This window comes from Prunus persica, chromosome G5 (assembly GCF_000346465.2).
Source record: "Prunus persica cultivar Lovell chromosome G5, Prunus_persica_NCBIv2, whole genome shotgun sequence".
In the NCBI taxonomy this organism is placed as follows: Eukaryota; Viridiplantae; Streptophyta; class Magnoliopsida; order Rosales; family Rosaceae; genus Prunus; species Prunus persica.
In genome coordinates, this window is record NC_034013.1 from 13,057,851 (window position 1) to 13,079,296 (window position 21,446).

At 36.7% G+C, this 21,446-nt stretch overlaps 4 protein-coding genes, 1 non-coding gene and 1 pseudogene across 6 annotated transcripts; 1 reads left to right on the forward strand and 5 right to left on the reverse strand.

Annotated features, from left to right (window-relative positions):
* Positions 484–2,253, forward strand: LOC18776705 (annotated as a pseudogene).
* Positions 5,611–6,084, reverse strand: LOC109949353. Its single transcript, XM_020564766.1, has one exon. The coding sequence runs from the start codon at positions 6,082–6,084 to the stop codon at positions 5,611–5,613; it is 474 nt and encodes a 157-aa protein (XP_020420355.1).
* Positions 12,014–13,021, reverse strand: LOC18777914. Its single transcript, XM_007210998.2, has 2 exons — positions 12,869–13,021; positions 12,014–12,763 (listed from the first exon to the last, which is right to left on the reverse strand). Exons 1-2 carry the CDS (start codon positions 12,884–12,886, stop codon positions 12,275–12,277), a joined length of 507 nt encoding a protein of 168 aa, XP_007211060.2. The 5' UTR covers positions 12,887–13,021; the 3' UTR covers positions 12,014–12,274.
* LOC18777868 (pentatricopeptide repeat-containing protein At5g61800) lies at positions 13,052–15,306 on the reverse strand. The gene is made up of 2 exons (XM_007209106.2): positions 13,262–15,306; positions 13,052–13,163 (listed from the first exon to the last, which is right to left on the reverse strand). Exon 1 carries the CDS (start codon positions 14,921–14,923, stop codon positions 13,331–13,333), a length of 1,593 nt encoding a protein of 530 aa, XP_007209168.2. The 5' UTR covers positions 14,924–15,306; the 3' UTR covers positions 13,052–13,163; positions 13,262–13,330.
* Positions 15,204–15,285, reverse strand: TRNAS-AGA. Its single transcript has one exon. It is a non-coding gene; the product is annotated as a tRNA-Ser (tRNA).
* On the reverse strand, positions 17,831–21,361 carry LOC18776626 (calcium-binding mitochondrial carrier protein SCaMC-1). Of its 2 annotated transcripts, none has more exons than XM_020563304.1 (4): positions 19,913–20,019; positions 18,711–19,510; positions 18,491–18,581; positions 17,831–18,346 (listed from the first exon to the last, which is right to left on the reverse strand). In XM_020563304.1, the coding sequence occupies exons 2-4, from the start codon at positions 19,486–19,488 to the stop codon at positions 18,157–18,159; spliced, it is 1,059 nt and encodes a 352-aa protein (XP_020418893.1). In that variant the 5' UTR covers positions 19,489–19,510; positions 19,913–20,019; the 3' UTR covers positions 17,831–18,156. The 2 variants fall into 2 exon arrangements, with proteins under 2 accessions (XP_020418893.1, XP_007209924.1); XM_007209862.2 differs by having other exon boundaries at positions 17,833–18,346; positions 18,711–19,496; positions 19,913–21,361.

A 21,446-nucleotide genomic window follows, 5' to 3' on the forward strand; every position in this document is an offset into this window, starting at 1 on the left:
TGATGAGAACTGCCTTGGATATGCAGCAAGGGATACATCCGGAGTTCTATCTCATTTCAAATTTAGACGCAGGTGTGGTTGAACAGGGGCAAGCCAAACCCGAGCAAAGATTAATCCCATCTTTCGGATGTGGGGACACCTCATGGTATTTACCCCAAAAAAAGAAAAACTTATTAAGATAAATACGTACACCATACAATTTTCCTTGAAGCTGGACTAATTTTATTATGAACATATATCAGGGCTCTTGGCATTGATGATGTTTCCCGTAAAAATTTGCCCACTGGGGAGTTTATCATAATTTCTATATGGTTTAGCATTTCGTATTAAAAATGACATGTATTCTTACACTTGAGGTCCTATATTCTATGTCCTCAACTCTCAATAAGTGATATGTAACATTATAATTTTTTTTGGTTAAGCACAGTATAATTTATAATTTATAAGCACATCAAAATCAACGAAAGAGCCTTCAATGGCAAAATGTTAATTCGACTGCTCACAACAAAATCAAAATGGCCTGCTCTGTTAGAAAAGTGCAACCATGAGCTCGAGGCCAAGCAGTTTTACGAGCTTTTGTCCCACGCCATTACTTCAGGCGTCTTAGCCCACGACTCGTTCGTCTCAAGCAAGCTCCTCCTTCGCTCTCTCCCTCACGGTCTCGGCTTTTCTCGCGCCCTTTTCTCTCAGATTCAAAACCCAAATGTCTTCGCCTGCAACTTCATCTTCAAAGCCTACTCTCACAGCTCCTCCCCACAAGAAGTTCTTTGTCTCTACAACTTCATACGTCGTCGTTTTCCCCATCTCCTACCGGACAATTACTCCTTCCCTTTCCTCTTCAAAGCATGCGGTCGTCTCCAGCTTCCCCACAAAGGCCAAGAGCTTTGTCGGTTGACACTCATTCTCGGACTGCATGATGACGTTTTCGTTCAAAATGGCCTCGTCTCTATGTACTCTGCGTGTGGCCTACTTGAATCTGCTCGTAAAGTCTTCGACTTGGTATCGGGTCTGGTTCGCGACGTGGTGTCTTGGAACAGCGTTATTTCTGGGTGTTTACAGAGGCATCGCAACTGGGATGCCCTTGTTTGAGGAAATGCTCAGTGATGGGTCTACGAGGCCCGATAAGGTGACTTTGGTCAGTGCTCTCACTGCGTCTGCGAGGTTGGGTTCTCTTGGTTTGGGGAGGAAAATTCATGGGTTGGTGCTTGGAAGCGGGTTTGCGTTGGATGTCTTCCTGGGTTCGTCTTTGATCGACATGTATGCGAAGTGCGGGCGAATGGATGATGCTCGAAAGGTTTTCGACAGAGTTCCACACAGAAATGTGGTGTCTTGGACTTCTATGATTGCAGGCTATACGCAGTCAAGCTCGTTCAAGGACGCGATAGAATTGTTTCGTGAGATGCAATTAGGAGTTGAAGCAGACGCGGCAATGGTTGCTTGTGTTATTTCTGCATGTGGGCATTCAGGTGCATTGGACCATGGAAGGTGAGTGCATACCTACTGCGAAAGAAGCGGCATTGACATGAACATGTCAGTGAAGAATGCTTTGATTGACATGTACTCCAAGTGTGGAGACATTGAAAGGGCTCTTGAAATTTTTCATGGCATGAGCTCAAGAGATGTGTTTACATGGACTGCCATGAGTACAGGTCTTGCTATGAATGGGGATTCTGTTAGAGCATTGGAAATGTTTTCACAAATGGAAGCGTCAAGTAATGTCAGGCAAAATGAGGTCACATTCCTCGGGGTCCTGTCTGCATGTAGCCATGGCGGTTTTGTGGAAAAGGGTTTTCGGTATTTCAAAGCCATGTCTGAAATTTATAAACTCGTTCCTCGCATTGAACACTATGGGTGCATGGTGGATCTTCTTGGTCGTGCTAATTTGTTAAATGAGGCTGAGAAGTTCATAAGAGCTATGCCCATTCATCCTGATGTGGTCATATGGCGATCTCTGCTTTTTGCATGCAGGACTTACGGGAACACAGAGTTGGCAGAATTTGGAACCAAGAAGGTTTGAGTCTCGTGTTTTATTATCCAATTTATATGCTTCAACATCAAGGTGTTATGATGTGAACAAGCTGAGGAAAGGTATGCCTCTTCAGGGTATCCAAAAGCAGCCTGGCTGCTCTCTCATAGAAGTAGATGGCCTTGTTCATGAATTCACTGTTGCAGATTGTTTACATAGTCAAATTCATTCTATATATGAGACTGTAAGAGGAATTAATAAAGTTATACGATCGGAAATATTTGCTTGGGGGTTTTGTATTTTCAGCAACAATGTGAGCTAAAGTTTTGTTCAACTCTCAGGCTGTGCAACAAGCAATTCTTACTTGATAGATGACAATATGCAAAGTTTTTACAAGTCAAAAGCAGCATTTTATTTCTGTTAGTAAAAGCATTTATATTAGTATTTCAAGTCGAGCATTTTGCTAATAAATGAGCTATTCTTGGAATGAAAGAGACATTAGCATCCTCAAAATGTTCCAAACTCTTGTCATCATCAATGAGGCCCGGCCACAAGGTGTGCGGGCTAAGCGATGGCACAGGGCCCCCAAAAAAATGAGCCCCTTATAAAATCTTTTTGCCCAAGAGTTATAGTTGCAATTTTATGTGTGTAATTGATGCTTTTTAGGCTTTATTCTAAAAAATTCAGGGCCTTGTTCTTTACTTTTCATATAGTGGGCATCTTTTACATAAATTAACAAACTTGGCATCTAAGGTTGAAATTTTTTGTATTAATTTTTGTTCTAAATTAAGAAAAGAGGCCACCCTTAATCAAAGAAGAAGCAAAAGATTTTCTTCTTTCATTTGGCCTGGGACTTTCCGAAGTTGTCATACATTTTTAACAATGATACCACAACAACTTTATCTACAAACTCATAAATCGTACTTAGAGGGAAAGAATGAAAAGCACGACAAGATAAAGCCCCTTAATGCTTCTTTGGTTAATCTCTATGCCTTTATATGTTGGGATTGCAAACTGATTTTCTCCTCTTATTTTTGTTATTATATATGCTCCCTTATGTTCTTTCTTTCCCTTTTGGATTTCCTGACAAAAAAGGGGAGAGATGACTGTGTGTTGTAAGTTTGCTTTGAATTACATTTCTTCTCCCACATGCTTCACTGGTTTTGTTGTTTCATAATGTGCAGGGATTTAGAGCTTCGAGTTTAGAGTAGGTTTCATTTGTTAAATCCCATGCAATTTCTTTTTAGTTGTAATATGTGTTTTGTCTAGGAAATGTCAAAGGGGGAGATTGTTAGTATGAAAATTGTATTGGCATTTCCTAAACTGTAGCATAGGTCAGGAATTAGTGTGTGAATATCTCTTACTGAAAGTTTTGGCGCAACACATTCAATCCCCGATTTTTGAAGTATGACTTGATCGATATAAGGAACTTGATTTCAAGTAAATTATGACATAATCATGCATTCATTATACGATTCCTAGTTGGAGTTATTTCACTCAAATGCTTTTATATTAGTCTTATTTTTAATAGGATTAAATTTTATCTTTTGAGATTACTTTCCTTATTGGACCTTATTCTAGTTTAAGTAAAAAGGTCCTTTTTCATATCTGACTTGGAGAGCATGTTTCTTTTAATACCCAAATTGATTTCATTGATTAATATGGTTTCCTTGTATAAAAAGATGGGATTGTAAGGTATTTGAAAGCTTGCATAAGCTGACAATTGTGGAAAGAATCAAATCTGATTAGCGAGATTTGATCTCTTGACTTTATGCAATTCCCCTTGGAAAAAAAGGAGAATGGGTCTTGTATAAGAATAGGACGTGCTGCCTTGGTTGTAAGATAGCTTTGATATATTTGTTTTGAGCATCTAGAATTCCTAAGAAAAGCTGTTGTGCATATCCTTGAGATAAATCATTAAGTGTTCCATGTTTACTTGGTGATTTATCAAACACTTTCATCATTCATATTGCATTCATTTGCATGTTCGATGACTCACACGATTGAGGGCCCCAAGACCGTAGTGGCAGTTTTCCTCTGGCGAGCTTGAAGCAATCGTGACCCTTATTATGTTCAACATAAGGAGCATCGAAAGATCATCCCGTGACATAAGTTGAGTTACAAAGAAGTCGATAAGCATTGTCTAGAATGTGTCTAGGATAAGTGTGTAAGTACTTCTTGTAATCATCGTTCTATAGTGGATTTGTGTTGCAAGGAGGAGTCCAATGTATATTTTTCCCAGAGGTGAGGTTTTACCACATAAAATAATTCTCTACGTGTTCTTTTATTTTATGCTCAACACATTTGAGAATTATCAATCCTGCTACGAAGTTTAATTTTTATTTATTGATTATAATTTTAAATTAGCATATTCACCCCTCTTTAGACATTCTAAGTCATCCTATAAGTCATTTCACAAACAAGTTCCTTTTTCTATACATGAAGTTATAGGGGCAATAGACGAGAAGATCAACAGTATTCTGTTTAGACTAAAGCAAGGGACTGCCTATTTAAAAAAATAAATAATTCCAACATGCATGTTTAACCTTTCTAATTAGTCTACTTCCTGATTGCAGATAGGGAAGCACTCCACTTGATGCAGCGTGTATTGGTGGAAATAAGAAACTAATCAAACTGCTTGAAGTTGCTAGAGCTTCGCAGTTGTCAGAGTTCTCTGATGAATGTCATCAAGAAACTACTTAAGTATGTCTCAATGTGTATTATCGATAATACCTTTATGAGATATTTAGTGATATACCCATTTCTAGCACTAATATTATAAATAAACCCTACACAATTGAATTCCTATAAACAAACCAAAAAAAAACCCAAAAAATGATAGCTGGCCTTATTGAATTTAATATTGATTATTAAATTACTTTGATACCCTATTGAGTGTTTTGGGTATTTTTATGAGATTTTGGGGTTGGGCTTGTTTTAAGAAATTGATGGCAGTTTTGTAATTTATAAGAAGTTAAAAGCTTTTTTGTTATGTTGTAAATGGGTTTTGGGTGTGTTTCTAAAGTCCATTTTATATAGGATATTTTTATAATTTGAGCCCCCATATTGGGTATAATAGTGAATCTCCCTACGTTTATCGATTGAATGATAAATGTTTATCACGGTTAGAACAAAAGTTATGAGATGTTAATATATGTGTTGAGAATTTTGTTAGAATCTTTAATTCCCCTTTCGATTTTCTAATGTGCCTACCTTAAAATGCATGGATTGAACTATTATTATTTATCTTGCTTGACAATTCTCAGTGTCAATTATTCTCACTAACCTTGTAATAGTCAAGGACCCGAGTAATTCTTGGATCATGAAAGTAATGCATGAATGCATCAAGTAATCTAGATTGGAATAGTAAAACGAAACAAGCACAACTTTTATTCCCACAGATAGTCTTAGCTATAGGTTACATAAATTAATGCATGAGCAGCAGCTGCATGCAATATTATTGAAACCCAAATCACAACAGAAGGAAAACTTAAGAAAAATGCCACTTTCGCAGGGAACGCGATTGCATTTAGCATATGCAACAAGCCTTTTAAACCCATAGGTGACCCTGATAGGACGAGTGAAGTCTCGTGAGGGTTTCCAGCGACGCTACCCACAAACATCAAATTAACTTAATAGGAAGATCATGTTTGAGTCTCTTTGGAAATGACTTCAAAGATTTGGTCGTCGTTGGTGGCTTCTTGGTGTGCATTGAGTATGAGTTCACCCTCCCATTTAGCGAGTGGCTGTATATAGTATCCGAGTTGCACGTGTTGGAATCTGTATCTGTTGTTTTGTGGGTCGTCATCAACCTTCACAGGCCTGAAGAGTGTACACTCCCACGAGTCTTGATCTTCATGTATCTCGACTGCATCGGACACAATCCACGAACTCTCATTGTCTGCCCTCCTCCAGTATTTGCCGTTGGAGGATTTTATATTCACCAGACTGGGGTCCTGAGCGTCCGCCGCCACTTGGAACGTTGCGTCTGCGCTCTCAGGATCCGTTCCGGAGCATTCGAGAACATCATTCAGCGGGTAGACTTCTTTGCGTATGTAGACCACGTATCTCTCAAGCGTGACTGATTTAAGCGCTGAAGACCCTGTTGGTAATGCCATTTCTGATGATCTGTCGCTCGCGCTTGAATATGATTGATTTTTTTTTTTTTAATGTATACAAATGTGAACTCACTTCTCTCGTTCTTTCTCTCTCGTTGCTTACTGCTTTTCCTAGCTCCAACCTGCTGTGCTATTTATAATCAAGCAAACCCAAACCATGCATGCATCTTTCGCTTCTTTTTCTTGCCGTAATGGCCGGCGATAACGGAGAAAATTGAAGCCACAAAAAAACAAAGCCAAGCCAGGTGGCAGTGTTGAAAGTTAAGCCCTCAAATAAAACAACTAAGGCGTGCTTCACGTCTTCAAATATAACAAAGTTAAGCCTAGTAATTTTTTTTTTCCTCTGTTGTAATCTGAACTTGATTATGTAATTTCTACTACTTCTACTTATGGACCATAGCTATTTATCAAATCTAATTAGGGAGATTCACTATTATACTCAATATAGGAGTTTAAATATTTTTTATATAGTTTGTTTATAGAAATTAAATTATGTAGGGTTTAATTACCCCATGTGATTGAATGATTACCATGTCCATGTGATTGATTGAAACGTGATTAATTAATTTAGTAATTTTGAGAGACCCATAGGCATTTGCATTCATTCATCCATTCTAGATAGTAGAAAGTAGATAGACATCTCCATAAGGTCATCTTCAGTCATAAGGCTAAATATAGTCTAAAGCTAAAAATTTAGCCTTCTAAAATATTAATTTTTTAAAGAATAGTGCAGGACTATATTTTAGGGTCCTCCTTATTTTATTATTTTTATAAAAACTATGGTACAACACTTATACATTCCACAACTATGTATCATTTAATTTAATTAAACTACTATTTAGAGATAATATTCCATATATGACAAGATTTCTGATAAGATTTTGTGTCCACGTGGAACGTCTTATCCTGAAAGAATCTTAATAATTTTTTGGGCTATGATTTTTGAGTGACACGTGTTGAATTTTTTATAATTTTTTCTTAAATAACACAAATTGAAACATTTAAAACATTTAAAAAGTATGTGTGAAAACATGAATTGAAAACATTTTAAACATTTTAAAACATTTAAAACATTTAAAATTGGAAACATAATTTTTCGGACTCCAATAGTCATGACCAATGTATTATTTAATTTAATTAAACTACTATTTAAAGACAATATTCTATCTATGACAAGATTTCTGATAAGATTTTGTGTCCACGTGGAACATCTTATCCTAAAGGAATCTTAATAATTTTTTGGGCTATGATTTTGAGTAACACGTGTTGAATTTTTTTATAATTTTTTCTTAAATAACACGAATTGAAACATTTAAAACATTTAAAACATTTAAAAAGTATGTGTGAAAACATAAATCGAAAACATTTAAAACATGAATTGAAAACATTTAAAACATTTAAAAATTGGAAACATAATTTTTCGGGCTCCAATAGTCATGACCAATAATTTTTTATAATTTTTTTCTTAAATAACACGAATTGAAAACACTTAAAAAGGCTTATATATATATATATATATATATATCTACAGATGACATCATCAATGACGTCAACACTTTTAATGTTGGCTATTGGATATGCATTTGCACGAGATGATTCGTGTTCTTGCCCATACTTGATAATTTATATTCTTTAAAAGTACATGTACGGGGCTCACAAAAAATATGGCTTTTTTTTATGAGGTTTTGGGGTTGAGTTTGTTTTAAGAAATCAATGGCAATTTTGTAATTTAAAAGAAGTTAAAAGCATTTTTGTTACTTTGTAAATGGGCTTTGGGTGTGTTTCTAAAGTCCATTTCATATAGAGTTTTTTATTTATAATATGGGCTCTTATATTGGGTATAATAGTGAATCTCCATATTATTAAATATCTCTTATAATTATGTCATTAATTAGGATTCAACAACAAAGTTGTTGAGATGTTTACATACTTTAATTACAGACATGTGATAGATTTAATTACATACGTATGATGGATTTAGAAGAGTGGTATGTAGTTTTAATTACTCTTTTCACACAGGTACATCTTCTTCTTCTTTTTTTAATGAGAAAATCCTCTCTCTTAAGCAAAATTTATCGGTTTTACATAGATTTGACAGTTGTGGACGTTTGTTTTTAATTTCAAGCCTACAAACAAATAAATCAAAGAAAAAAAAAGAGAATTATAATTCATATATTTCAATTTCTTGTGTGGAGCTTTTATATTCATTTCAAATTAATATTAAATTTTATTTGTTTTGGTTCTTCAATAAGATTAAGTTCAATTTCCTTGAGCATCATCACTGATCTGATGGCATCAAAAAAGTTCTTGAATTACCCCATGTGATTGAATGATTACCATGTCCATGTGATTGATTGAAACGTGATTAATTAATTTAGTAATTTTGAGAGACCCATAGGCATTTGCATTCATTCATTCATTATAGATAGTAGAAAGTAGATAGACATCTCCATAAAGTCATGACATCTCCATAAAGTCATCTCTAGATAAGGCTAAACGTAGTACATAATTAAATTTTTCCATCTTCAGCCATACATGGTTATATTTTAAGGTCATCTTTATTTTATTATTTTGAGACAAACAATGGTACAACACTCATACATTCCACAACTATGTATTATTTAATTTAATTAAACTATTATTTAGAGACTATTCTATATATGACAAGATTTATGATAGACCTGACAAACGGGTCGTGCTAACGGGTTTCGGGTCGTATTCGTGTCAACCTATTAACTTAAAGAGTTATCATGACACGACCTATTAAGTTAACGGGTGACAAATACTAGACCCAAACATGAACCGTTATAATTTGTAAATATCTGACACGACCCGTTAAGAATAAACATCAAAAAAAAAAAAAAACCAACAACTATCACCGAGCTTAGCCATCAACCCATTCTATCTGTCCTCTCCCCCAAATATCCATCTCATAAACACCCCTCAAAACCCCAACCCACATTGATAGACAGTGAAGACTTCTTCACTGGTTCTCAACTTTTACATTAAAAGAAAAGAATTTTGGATTCTAAAAAGACACAAAGAGAAGAGAGAATGAAATAAATATAAATAAAGAAGATGAAAACTTGGGAAATAGCAAGAAAAAGGAAACCGTGCCATGAAAGAAGAAGAAAACAAGAAGAGGAAAAAGAGATTGAGAGAGAGAGAGAGAGAGAGAGAGAGGAGTAAAAAAAATAAAGTGAAGACAAGAGAGATTCAGTGAGAGAAAGAAGAATAATAAAAAACAAAGTCAGTTAGGTGGGTGTTTAGTTTTTTTAATATGAATTGTGATACAAAATTACCCTCCTTAACAGATGGATAGCGAATATTCGCGAATGAACCCGACACGACTTGTATATTTAACGGGTGGCTAATGGGTTCATCCATTTTCAACCCGACTTAGTAAGCTCAACCCAAATATTGATAATTTTGTATGAATTCGTGTCGTGTTAACGGATCGTATATAATATTGCAAGGTTTAATTTTTTTTAAGAGTTTGTGTCCACGTGGAACGTCTTATTCTGAAGGAATCTTAATAATTTTTCGGTCTATGATTTTTGAGTAACACGTGTTGAATTTTTTATAATTTTTTCTTAAATAACAAGAATTGAAACATTTAAAATTTTTAAAAAGTATATGTGAAAACATTTTAAACATTTTAAACATTTTAAACATTTTAAAACATTTAAAAGATGAATTGAAAACATTTTAAAATTGGAAACATAATTTTTCGAGCTCCAACAGTCATGACCAATGTATTATTTTATTTAATTAAACTACTATTTAGAGACAATATTCCATATAGGACAAGATTTCTGATAAGATTTTGTGTCCACGTGGAACGTCTTATCCTGAAGAAATCTTAATAATTTTTTGGGTTATGATTTTTAAGTGACATGTGTTGAAATTTTTTATAATTTTTTCTTAAATAACATGAATTGAAACATTTAAAACATTTAAAAAGTATGTGTGATAACATGAATTGAAAACATTTTAAATATTTTAAAACATTTAAAAATTGAAAACATAATTTTTTAGGCTCCAACAATCATGACCAGTAAATTTTTATAATTTTTTCTTAAATAACACGAATTGAAAACATTTAAAAAGACTTATATATATAATCACCTTCTATTAAAGAATCTCTTAAATAATTTTATTCGAGGAACGCCCTTTAAGATACCTTACAATTTTTTTTTTCAATGATCTAAACCATATATTTTTCAGATCTTCATTCATAAATCATCCTTACAAAAAATTTGACCAGTAAATTTTTATAATTTTTTCTTAAATAACACGAATTAAAAACATTTAAAAAGATTATTAAAGAATAATTTTATTTGAAGAACGCCCTTTAAGGTACCTTACAAATTTTTTTTTTTCCAATGATCTAAACCATTTATTTTTCAGGTCTTCATTCATAAATCATCCTTACAAAAAATTAGACAAATCAAAAACCGTTTCAACATCCAATTGTGTCTTACAAAATCAATAAACACAGTGCTTTTAAAAAGTACTAAAATTTTAATAACTCAATTAAATGATCAAATAATATTAGATTCAAGTGATTTTTTATAAAGATAATCTTTAAATAAGCATCTACAAAATAGATAGTTTGAATTAATAAAATACAATTTACAATGGATCCCTATAAGTTATACTATAGGGAGTGCTTAAATTTAGAATTTTATCTGATTACTTTCGGTGGCGTTTGAGAGTACTTAAATTTTTAAAAAAGCAGCTTAAAAAAAAAATTCCAAAACTAAGGTGTTTGGTAAACATCAAGAATCAGCTTTTAAAAAAAATTGCGGTCAGTGACCGCTGTTTTTCCAAAGCAGGGAGAAGGCAGCTTTCAAAAGCTGCTTAAAAAAAATTTAACCAGTGGTTTGAATGAAATTTTGGCTTTCCCATAATGCCTTCACTTATTTTTCAAATGGATAGTCCTTGTCCCTCCAATTACACAACTCCCATCTGCACTCCTCGAATCAAACTGCACAGAGAAAGGAGAAGATAAAATTTTCGGAAAAAAAAAATGCAGAGAGAAAGGAGAAGAAGAAGCCCCATCAAATCAAAGAAGAATCCATACTCAAGCGAAGAAGAAGCCCCAACAACCTTGAAGAATAGTTCAAAATCTAAAATTTGAGAGCAAGAGAAAAACAGAGAAGTGAATAACTCTGTAAACATATAAATTATAAAATAAACGATAAAGCAAACCTTACCTTCAATGATTTTACCAACTACCAAACCATGCAACCACAAAAGATCCAAATCCCATCTTCCCTCCCCGCTCCGTCATGTCCAGCCAAAGAAAATCAAACCCCAAGCTTCCCACCAAAATAAAATCCAATCTTACAATCCCACTCACATACATAGAACAAAGGACCATGAACTCAAACAATCTGGGTTTGGATTGAGTTTTTTGTTTTAAAATTCTTGATCTGAGTTGTTCTGTTTTCGGTGTTTTGAGGCAATGGAGAAGAGAATAGGAGAGAGAGAGAGAGAGAGAGAGAGAGAGATGGGTTGGGTAAGGTGATGGGTTGGTTTGTTTTTAATTTTAATATTTTGTATTTATATTTTATTAATATAAAAAATATTTTTAGATTAAATTTTTTAATAAAAAAGTGTAAATTAAAAAAAGACAAAAATTTATGTTGTAAAGTTGATTTTTTTTAAAGTAGAAAAAGAAAGAAGAAAAAAATAAACAATTTCATATTTATATCTTCTTAAGTCATTATACACACTAAAAACACCTTTGATAAAAATTTATCAAACACTTTAACTACTCACAACAGTTTTTCAAATACAATTTACCAAACATCTAGCTGTTTTTTCACAGCTGATTATTATCGCAGCCCAGCAATTTTTTTTAAAAACGCAATGCCAAACTAGCCCAAGTGTCCCTCAAATAAAGCTCCATCAATGAAAGCTCTATGAGAATATATATATATATATATATAATTGACATCATCAATGATGTCAGCACTTTTGGAATATATACAATGTCAGAGTGAAGTTACAGTAAACAACGATCACCAGTAGTAGTAGAAATGGCTCTCTTCCTCCAACCCCAAAAAGTACAACTCAAATGGGAGTTACTAGAAAGCCATAGCAGTGAAAAAGAAAAAAAGAAAAAAAACAGACAAGAAATTCAGCAAACGAAAAACAGAGACTAAAAAATCGAAAAAGGAAACTAGTATGAAGCCTTGGGTTGGACAGGCTCTGCTCCAACGTCCTTGAGAGTCACGACACGCTCTCGCGGGTTGGAGGGTTTGTAAGCAAAAGCATCTCTACGGGTAGGATCTTTAACGGCATGATTGTAGCCGTCATACTCCTCAACATGAGCCACCTTCCTGAAAAACGAGTTCGTCATGAACTTCTCGGCCTCCTCCGCCACATGCTCCGGCTCCACCACCTCCGGCAGCGTCTCGCGTCGCTGCTTCTTCACGTAGACATGGGGGTTGTGCTTCAGCTGATGCATCGCGGTGTGGAGCCCCAACCCCAGTGACACTGTTATCATCCCAAGAACTACATAGACAGGCACGAAGTCTCCCCTTAAGAACCTTTTGTAGCTCTGCTGGTTTTGTGCAGTGACACCAGCACTTGGGGTGTAGGCTTTCGTCTTGGGTGAGGTTGAGGTTGCATATTGTCTTAACCCATTCGCCATTTGTTCCCAATGCTTCTGCACAATTTTCTGTACATGGTAAGTAAAAGAAAACCCCAGAAATGTACAGGAAGAATTTAAAAAAATTACATGAGAAATTTAAGAGGAAATGAGCTCACATACCCTTGATCTAAAAGCCATGATCTTACGCAGAGAAATATAGAAATCAGACAGTAGATGCTTCCACAGTAAGAGTAACAAGTCTCAGTTAAACACAAACTTGATGAAAATGAAAGCGATCCTTAACTTGAAAGTAACTGCAGCTGGATCTTACTTATAAGAATGAATATTGAAAAGAATAGAGAGTTCTCGTAATCAAGAAAAAAGAGTAGAGTGTTCTGGAGCCACGTATCACAGTGCAGAACCCAATGGGACACGTGTTCAAGAACCAACAGCGCACAGTGCCAGTAGAACCCTCCTGAAGTAGCACGTCAGCATCATTCTTATCCTATACTAGGGACAAAAGCTTAATAAAATACTTATTACGTCAGAGTAGCAAACATGAAGGCCGCATACCCAATTTCAACTTCTCTCCTATGTAAGATCTGTAGAAGTATGATAACAAAAATAAAAATCAGAACTTGCTTAGCATGCTTCGAATTGATGCTTCCAAAGTCCATCCAAAACCCAATATATTGCTTCTGATTGAGGATGCAAGCTATCCCCTGCAATAAACTTGTGGATGCTTCCATTCAAGTTAATTAAACTACAACCACTGATCTTCTTCACCCTCTTAGCATCTTTTATGGATTTTCTAATCTTCACCACATCATCCCATTTTTCTGCATTTGCATAAACGTTGGCCATGATTGAATAAACTCCACCATCTTCAGGGTCCAACTCCATTACATGTTCTGCCGCTTTCTTTGCTATCTCAACATCACCATGTATCCTACACCCTCCTAGCAACCCACCCCACACAAAAACATCACCACCCATTGGCATCTTGTCTATCATCTCCATTGCTTCCTTGATCAAACCTGCTCTCCCAAGCAGATCAGCCATGCATCCATAATGCTTGAGCTCTCGAGGGACCCCATAAACTGTTTCCATGTCGTCGAAAAGCTTCTGGGCTTGATGTACAAAACCCACATGGCTACAGCCCACTAAAACCCCTAAGACGCTCACCCCATCTGGTTTAACTCCGGCCTCTATCATTCTGCAGAAGTAATTCAGTGACAGCTTGCCGTGGCCATGCATTGCAAGCCCAACAAGCATGGCGTTCCATGTGAACACATTCTTATCTGGGCTTGCCTCGAAGATCCCCAGGGCAGTCTCAATGCACCCACACTTGGCATACAAGTCCACTAACGCTGTTAAGAAGTAGGAACTGAGTCGAACCCTGTTCCGTTTGATGTAATCGTGAATGTTTTTCCCTCGTTCCAAATCTCCCAGCTGCGCACAAGCAGAAAGAGCAGAAACCAAGCAGATATCATCAGGGATAACTCGCAAACCAAGCATCTGATCAAACAGTTGAATCGCTTCTTCGCACTGATTCATCTGAGCATACCCAACTAAAACGGTACCCCACGAGACGGAGTCCCGCACAGGCATTTCTTCAAACAGTTGACGCGCTCTAGAAACCTCACCGGCCTTAACAAAGGCGTCGAGCATGGCGTTGTAGGAGACCACATCCCGGCGAGAACTTTCATCAAACACCTTACACGCATGGTTCAGGTGATGACAAATCGAGTAGACATGAATGAGGGTGTTAGAAACAAACAAATGGGAAGCGAAACCGAACTTGAGGGCCTGCGAGTGAAGGGCCTGAGAGATGAAAAACGAAGAAAACCCAAGTTGGGCACAGGCCTTGAGAGCAAAAGGGAAGGTGTGGAAGTCCGGGGGGAGAGAAAACCGGCGCATACGGGCAAAGAAGCCGAGAGCAGAGAGAGGGGAAGAAAGAAGGGTGTGGGCTCTAATAATGTTATTGAAACAAAAGGTTGATGGGCTTGTGATGAGATTGAAGAGAGAGACGGCATAGCAGAGTGAAGTGGTTGAAGAGGAAGAAGGGATCAGAGAGATGAAGGCGTGGAGGATGCTGGAGGTGATAATATCACGACAAGTCGTTTTGGTGAGAGTGGGATTGGTGATGGTGAGAGCATGGAGTCGGAGGAGTTGGTTTGGGGTCTTGCAGCGTTTGATTACGGTGGTGATGTTGTTCGCATTGGTGGCTTTCATTTGATCTAGAAAAGAGAGAGCCCTGTGATTTTAATTTGATCATTTAGGTGAAGGACGTTTGGAGGGAGAATTTGAACTAACTTGGGGCCTTTGCATTGTGTGATTATGGTGGTGATTTTGTTCGCATTGGAGGATTTCATTCAATTTGATTTGCTCTGGTTCTCATTGGCTCCAACTCTCAGTGGTTGATGAAGAAAAAAGAAAGAAAAGATTGGCGGTAAAATTGGCCGGAGATATAAAAATAAACGTGTGATTAATTAAATTAATTGGATCACAAAAACGTGGACGGCAGGATTCGAACCTGCGCGGGCAAAGCCCACATGATTTCTAGTCATGCCCGATAACCACTCCGGCACGTCCACCTTGCTTGTGACTTAGATAGAGACAAAAGATAATATAGGAAACAACTCACTATACAATATACAATATACTTATGTTGTAAACAGAGCTCACAGACTCTTGGGCTTCGTCGTCCAATCTAAGCTCAAAACAAATAAATTATTTAAAATATGTTCAAACCATTTTCTTTTGAATTTATTTAAGAGGGAAAGGAAACTGAAGAAAGAAAACACAAAAAAATTGAAGAAATAGGATTGCTCTTTGATGTTTTGTAGTATGGTAGTGGTATAATATAAATGGATATTTCAATGCTATATAATAATTTTTTCATATTAGTTTATGTTTTTTTTTTTTTGGTTAGACTTACAATAATCTCATTCTCGATAATAAGACAGACATACGAGTATGACCCGACTTCAAGTTGAAGAAAACCCTAATTTTCAATAAAGCATCTGTTGAAAAATTGTGCACAACATGAACTCATGTGTTATTTTCGTATGAATTTCTATTATGTTATGTGAACTTTCTATTTACATACAAGGCAAGGCTTACACAATCCTGCCCAAAAAAAAGTTATCTCTTGACATAGTTGTAGTGCCCTCAATTATTGCATAGAGCACAAATGTAGAGGGCAGCAATTACAAATCCATGAAGGATCTAGTGGCTAAAAAGTAAATCCAAAGTCTAGTTGTTCCCTATTGCTTATCAGTAGGTCTTGCTTATCTATAAGAGGTTTATTGTTTAGTAAGTGACATGGAGTTTTTTTTCCAACATTTGGGTCTCCCACTAAGTGGATTAGTGGCTTTGGACACACAGATTCTCACAAGCATTAGTATGGAGGCAAGAAAATGGACGGTGCAAATCTACTTCCAAATTCTCCTCTATTTTTGCTGCTAGTTTATTACAGCTTTAACTACTTTTTTCCATTAGTTTATCATTCTAATCTCTTCGTTCGAGAAGGATTCCTCCACATGTTGTCTCATATTTCCACTCAAAAATTATGTTATGGTGAGTCGTATACACGTATATGAGTGATTTCTGACCGTAAATCACTGTGAAATTCACATTAAATCAATAGTCAAAAATCAAGTATTTAAGCATGAATGACTGATATTAGCAAAATACTTCCACCCATTGGTCTTAATATTCATTTTCCTCAGCATTTCTCGGCTCTCTCTCTCTCTCTCTCTCTCTCTCTCTCTCTCTCTCTCTCTCTCTCTCCTGAGTCTTTAGTGTTGAAAGACTAATGTTCTAATTGATGTAAAGCAGATGAAGAATGATAATATTCTTAGCAAAAGATAAGCACTTACCCAATAAGAGAATAATGCTTAGGGGGACCATTAGAAAATGTACATTCCACATGTGATTCTTCCTGCTGATCTGTTTGCTTTTGTCTTCTTTTCCTTTTCCTCCTTCTCCATTATAATTTAAAAATTCAGGATGCCACCGCCGAAGTCACCCGGTTGGGAAGTTTATACCTCTATATAACATACACTTGAAGCAACAGCTAAAAACACTTCACTGCCATTTTAACCTAACAAGCTCTCTCTGGCACAGACACACAAAATGTGGAGGAAAAAGAGGAAGAAGATGATGAATTTTAGTAGAATTTCTACACGTTTGGTCAACAATATCAGCCTCTTCCTCCCTTAGTGGGATGTGAAGCGGTCACAGGCAAGTCATTGAGGCAAAGGGAAGGTCAAGCCTTTCTTCCGGATTTGTTATTTCACATGTCAAACTCTTTATGTAATCGTAGGTTATGTTAGTGCAGCTTCCTCACTTCTGCTTTTTGTTAATTATTTTGATGGCTCTAATTCTTTCCAGTAGTTAAAAGAAGCAATTGTGCAATTGGGTTAGATTTGTTTCTGGCTTTTCTGGGTCTCATGTGCCAATCGATGGCTGCTTTTCAAGGCCAATTGCTGTATCTCAGTTCAGAGAAACCAATTTGGAAAGAATTGAATAAACTCCAGTTTGTTGGTTTTGCATTGTTTTCTTCTTTATCTTTCGTCTGTTCCTCTGAGTTTCTTTTTGCACTATACATCACAAATTTACCGTGCAACACAGGTAAACAGCTAATCAAAAGAATTGTAGACACTCATGAACACATTTCAAATTATCTAAGATACCTTTTAAAAACAATTTCGCACACTGAAGTATCAACCTAAATAAAATCAAGGCTGATCTTTCAGCATCAATATCAAATCTTTTATATATGACTTGGGATCACAAATTCCAAATCTTATCAATTACCTAAACATCATAAGAATCTGCTTTCAAGGCAAGTATCACAGGTGGTGGCTAAATGAAACATAGATACTACATGCATTATGAACGCAAGCAAGCACAGTGCCTTGGGGCACACCCTGTACATATGCTTATCATGCAGAAGTACGGTATGGAGTCAAACTAGATATTGCAGCTGCAATATCTACCGATCACATATGAAACTCAGTTAATTCTCACCACATATGGATCAGTATAGAGAATAGCCTCATGTTCCACTCAAATCTTGCTGTAAATCGTGCAAAAAGATCCTGATGGCAAAGCAACAATATAACAAAGGGGGAAGAACAGAAACTTTTAAATTTTCAGTATTCATTAATGATATAGTCAACAAACACAGAGGAAAAAGGAACAAGATAATACCTACCACCTTTGCTGTGAAATTCAAAATGGGCTGTAACCTGGTTTCTCAATAGTAAGTTTCCATAAATCCCGGAAAAGACTTTCTGACTACAAAATTGAAAATCCTTTGCCCCATATCCTGAAGGGGGAAACCATCTGTCATATAACAATCATATCGCCTACTTAACTAGTAATATCATTTTCTTTTTCTTCATCATCAACTCCGTTACAATTTCTAACTACAAGATCAATGTAGTTACCAACTCTCACTACAGATCTAGTTTTTTTTTCATGGCTTCATATACCATATATGTAATGCTTGCGGCTGGCACAACTTTGAGAAGATTTGGAAACAATCCCTTGTAGAAACCTGTATAGCCTTCATTCTGAAGGGTTCTCCAGAATACATCAGACATTCCTTTATAAGCAGCAGCTGTATTAGAACGTTGAGCTTGCAATCTGGAAAGAAATAATATATTAAACACAACCGCAAAAGGAAATAGCAAAACTTAAGATGAAGTGAAAAAATAAAGTAATTTGGATAGGCACCCCACTAAAAAGAATAAATAACCACAGTAGTAGGCTTCAGCCATGAAATTGTACCTGGTTCGGATAACCTGCAATGGATAAACACATGTTGCTCCTAGAGCTCCAGATATTGTCCCACAGCCCAGCTGGATTAGAGGACCAGGTTCTGCACCAAAGTGAAGATTTTAAAACGCAATTCTACAAAGTAAATGTTCAAAAAATATTCCATAGAGGAAAAAGATAAAGAAAGGAGAGTGAAATTTAAAACAAAAAATGGAAAACCAGAGAATTGTACCACTATCTTGAAGAATATATGTCCTTGACATATCTTTTAAGGTCTCATAGGCCGTGAGGTCGATGCCAGCATAGGGGATAATCCCAAGAAGAGACGGAAACAGACCTTTATAGAAGGCCCGGGGTCCCTCATGAATCCATATTTCCTTAGTTAATGTCCTCAACTGAGGACTCTTTCCAGCTTCTGAAGTGCAAGTCTGTAATCGAGTTTTCACAAGATCCAAAGGATAGATAGAAGTTTGTGCCACTGCACCTGCTATACCACCAGCCAAAAGTCTACCCGAAGTACCAATATCTCCCGAGTCTGCCCCCATACTATCTCCAATGACCTTTTTTAACATTTCATAAGTATAGAACTTGATAGCACTTTCAGGTGCTACCTTCACAACATTTATTCCGTTACCTCGGAAAAACCCTAGGATACCGTCTTCCTTCAATATCTTCTTTATAGCGGGAACTACAGAAGCACGTGCAGTCTGAACTTGCAAAACCACCTTCAAGCGATCAAGAGGAGCAGTAGCAGTACGAGAAGCGGCACCTGCTATAGCCCCTGCAATAAAGTATCTGCTCCTATGAACATGCCTACTAATTCCTTCTGGAATAACAGCCTGCTCTCCTATATCCACAAGGCATACCCTTTCCCAGTGATGATATATGTTCTCAATCGTTGCTTCATGTGGATAAAGTAGAAGAAAATCTCTCCATTCTTCAAAAGTTATAATTCCATTGTTATCCTTATCAACATGCTCTACAAAACGCGCGAGTTCCTCATCATCCATTTCAATCCCTACAAAACAAAAACTGCCAGGGCTTATAAGATGGAAAATGAAAAAGCTGTCCAATTGAAGGCTATGAAAAGGGAATGCTCCCACTTTCTCATTCTCTTAGACATATGTGCAAATTTATATTACGCTCACATCTATACATTCCCATCAAGCTCAATGCAGAACACACAGGTAAAAAAATGTTCCTAGTGTAAGTCATATAACAGCCATAGCAATACTATAAATAATGCCTCAAAGCAGCAGCACCAACAATATCCTCTAACCATTTGACAGAAAAAGATCCTATGAAATCAATGCTCTACAGTCTACATGGGTCCAGGCCAATGAATATACCCTCATTATTAACATAGAAACTAGCATAACAGAGTTAGAGATAATGAGTAATTTAGAAGGAGAAAGTATGGTTGGTTGGGCATACCAGCCTTGACAAGAGCATCCCAAAGCTCTTCAGGCAGAATGCAGCCATTGTGCTCAACATCAATGGCCTGAAAAATCCGATACAGCTCGAGCTCCTTGTCATCCATGTACCTTCGGAACTCGAGATAATCGACCCTTCCATCTCTGTTGGCATCGCAAACCTTCAGAAGATCCTTGGCGTACTTGTACTCCGGCGGAATCTGAAGCGCCGATAACCCGGCCTCGATCTGTGGATAGTCCAAGTACCCAAGATTCGTAGCATCGAAGAAATTGAAAAGGCTTCGAAGTCTGATCTCTCTCTCCTCCTTGGTCTCGCGCAAGGCCAGAAGAACGTGATCCATGGAAATGGGTCCGCTTTTCTTCACTGGGTTGCAGCAGCCGTCAGCACTGGGCTTGTTTGCGTCCCCGTTGGGGAAGCCGACATGCTCAGCGGCCGGCTTTGCCCCTGACATAAGAACCCAATTCTCCTTTTCTTCAAATTCTTCGTCTTCTTCAACCTTCAATGGTAACCAAATCAATCACCAGGCACAGGGAAGGAAGGTGATGCTGGTTTTGGGCAAATGGGTTGATGGGTTTTCGGGTATGGATCATAAATTCACAACAATTCAGTCCTCACCGTTCACAGAAGATAGAAACAAGACGCTGAAATGAGGGTTGGGAGAGATGGGGCCTCATCTTCTTCAATGTTGGGTGATTGGGTTGGATCGGATTTAATGGTAATTAAGAGCGTACCGGTAACACAGATTATAACTGCCCAGTGCCCTTAATATATTAACTGCAGTGGAAATTGGAGGAGGAGGTGAAGTGGGGAAGAGCCAAAGATATATGAGAGACGGAGAAGGATCGCTCTGGAATGGACGTGGATATTCTTCCTCGTGTCTGGTCGCCTTTCACTCCTCCACGTTTTATTTTCTTCCTTTTTTATGATTTTCAGTTTTCTTTTTCCCTAAGGATGGTGAGATTTCTCACTTTCTGTCTCTTTTTTCTATAATTTTTCAATTCAACACCTCTGACATATCACATAGAAGAATCCCAACTTTAATTTTTGTATTTTTAGATACACTGTGAGTCTTGTTTTTTGGTCAGAGATATACTGTGAGTCTGAAAGATGTACAAAGTTGTTCGTGCAGTGTATGTCTCCTTACATTGGGTTTAATTCTATTTTTTATAGGGTAGTTTAGAAAATCGTATTGTAAAAAAAACACACTCTGAAACTCAAATGGATTTCAATGTGAAAGGAAAGGGTTGGGGAAATTTTGGAATTTATAATATTTCTTAGTTCCAAATTTTGGAATATTATTGTGTCACATTTTGAGGTATTTCCATGGGATTACGAAAATACTAACGCATGTATTCAATGGAGTAATTTGTAATAGTATGAAAATACTAACGTGCGTATTCAAAGTATATTGTTTGTTCTTACCAAAATAGGGGCTCTTGGTTTTGATAAAATCTACCCAAAAAACCCCGTTGATGTCATGCTCCCAAACCCAACTACTCCTATCATCATACCACCACAAACACGTTACACACAC

Coding starts and splice junctions, on each gene's coding strand:
- LOC18777868 (XM_007209106.2), bottom strand. CDS start 14,923: ATGAAAGCCACCAATGCGAACAACATCACCACCGTAATCAAACGCTGC.
- LOC18776626 (XM_007209862.2), bottom strand. CDS start 20,363: ATGTCAGGGGCAAAGCCGGCCGCTGAGCATGTCGGCTTCCCCAACGGG. Junction 18,582..18,710: donor ATATATTCTTCAAGATAGTG/GTACAATTCTCT, acceptor ACTTTGGTGCAG/AACCTGGTCCTCTAATCCAG. Junction 18,347..18,490: donor TTGCAGGTTATCCGAACCAG/GTACAATTTCAT, acceptor ATTTCTTTCCAG/ATTGCAAGCTCAACGTTCTA.
- LOC109949353 (XM_020564766.1), bottom strand. CDS start 6,084: ATGGCATTACCAACAGGGTCTTCAGCGCTTAAATCAGTCACGCTTGAG.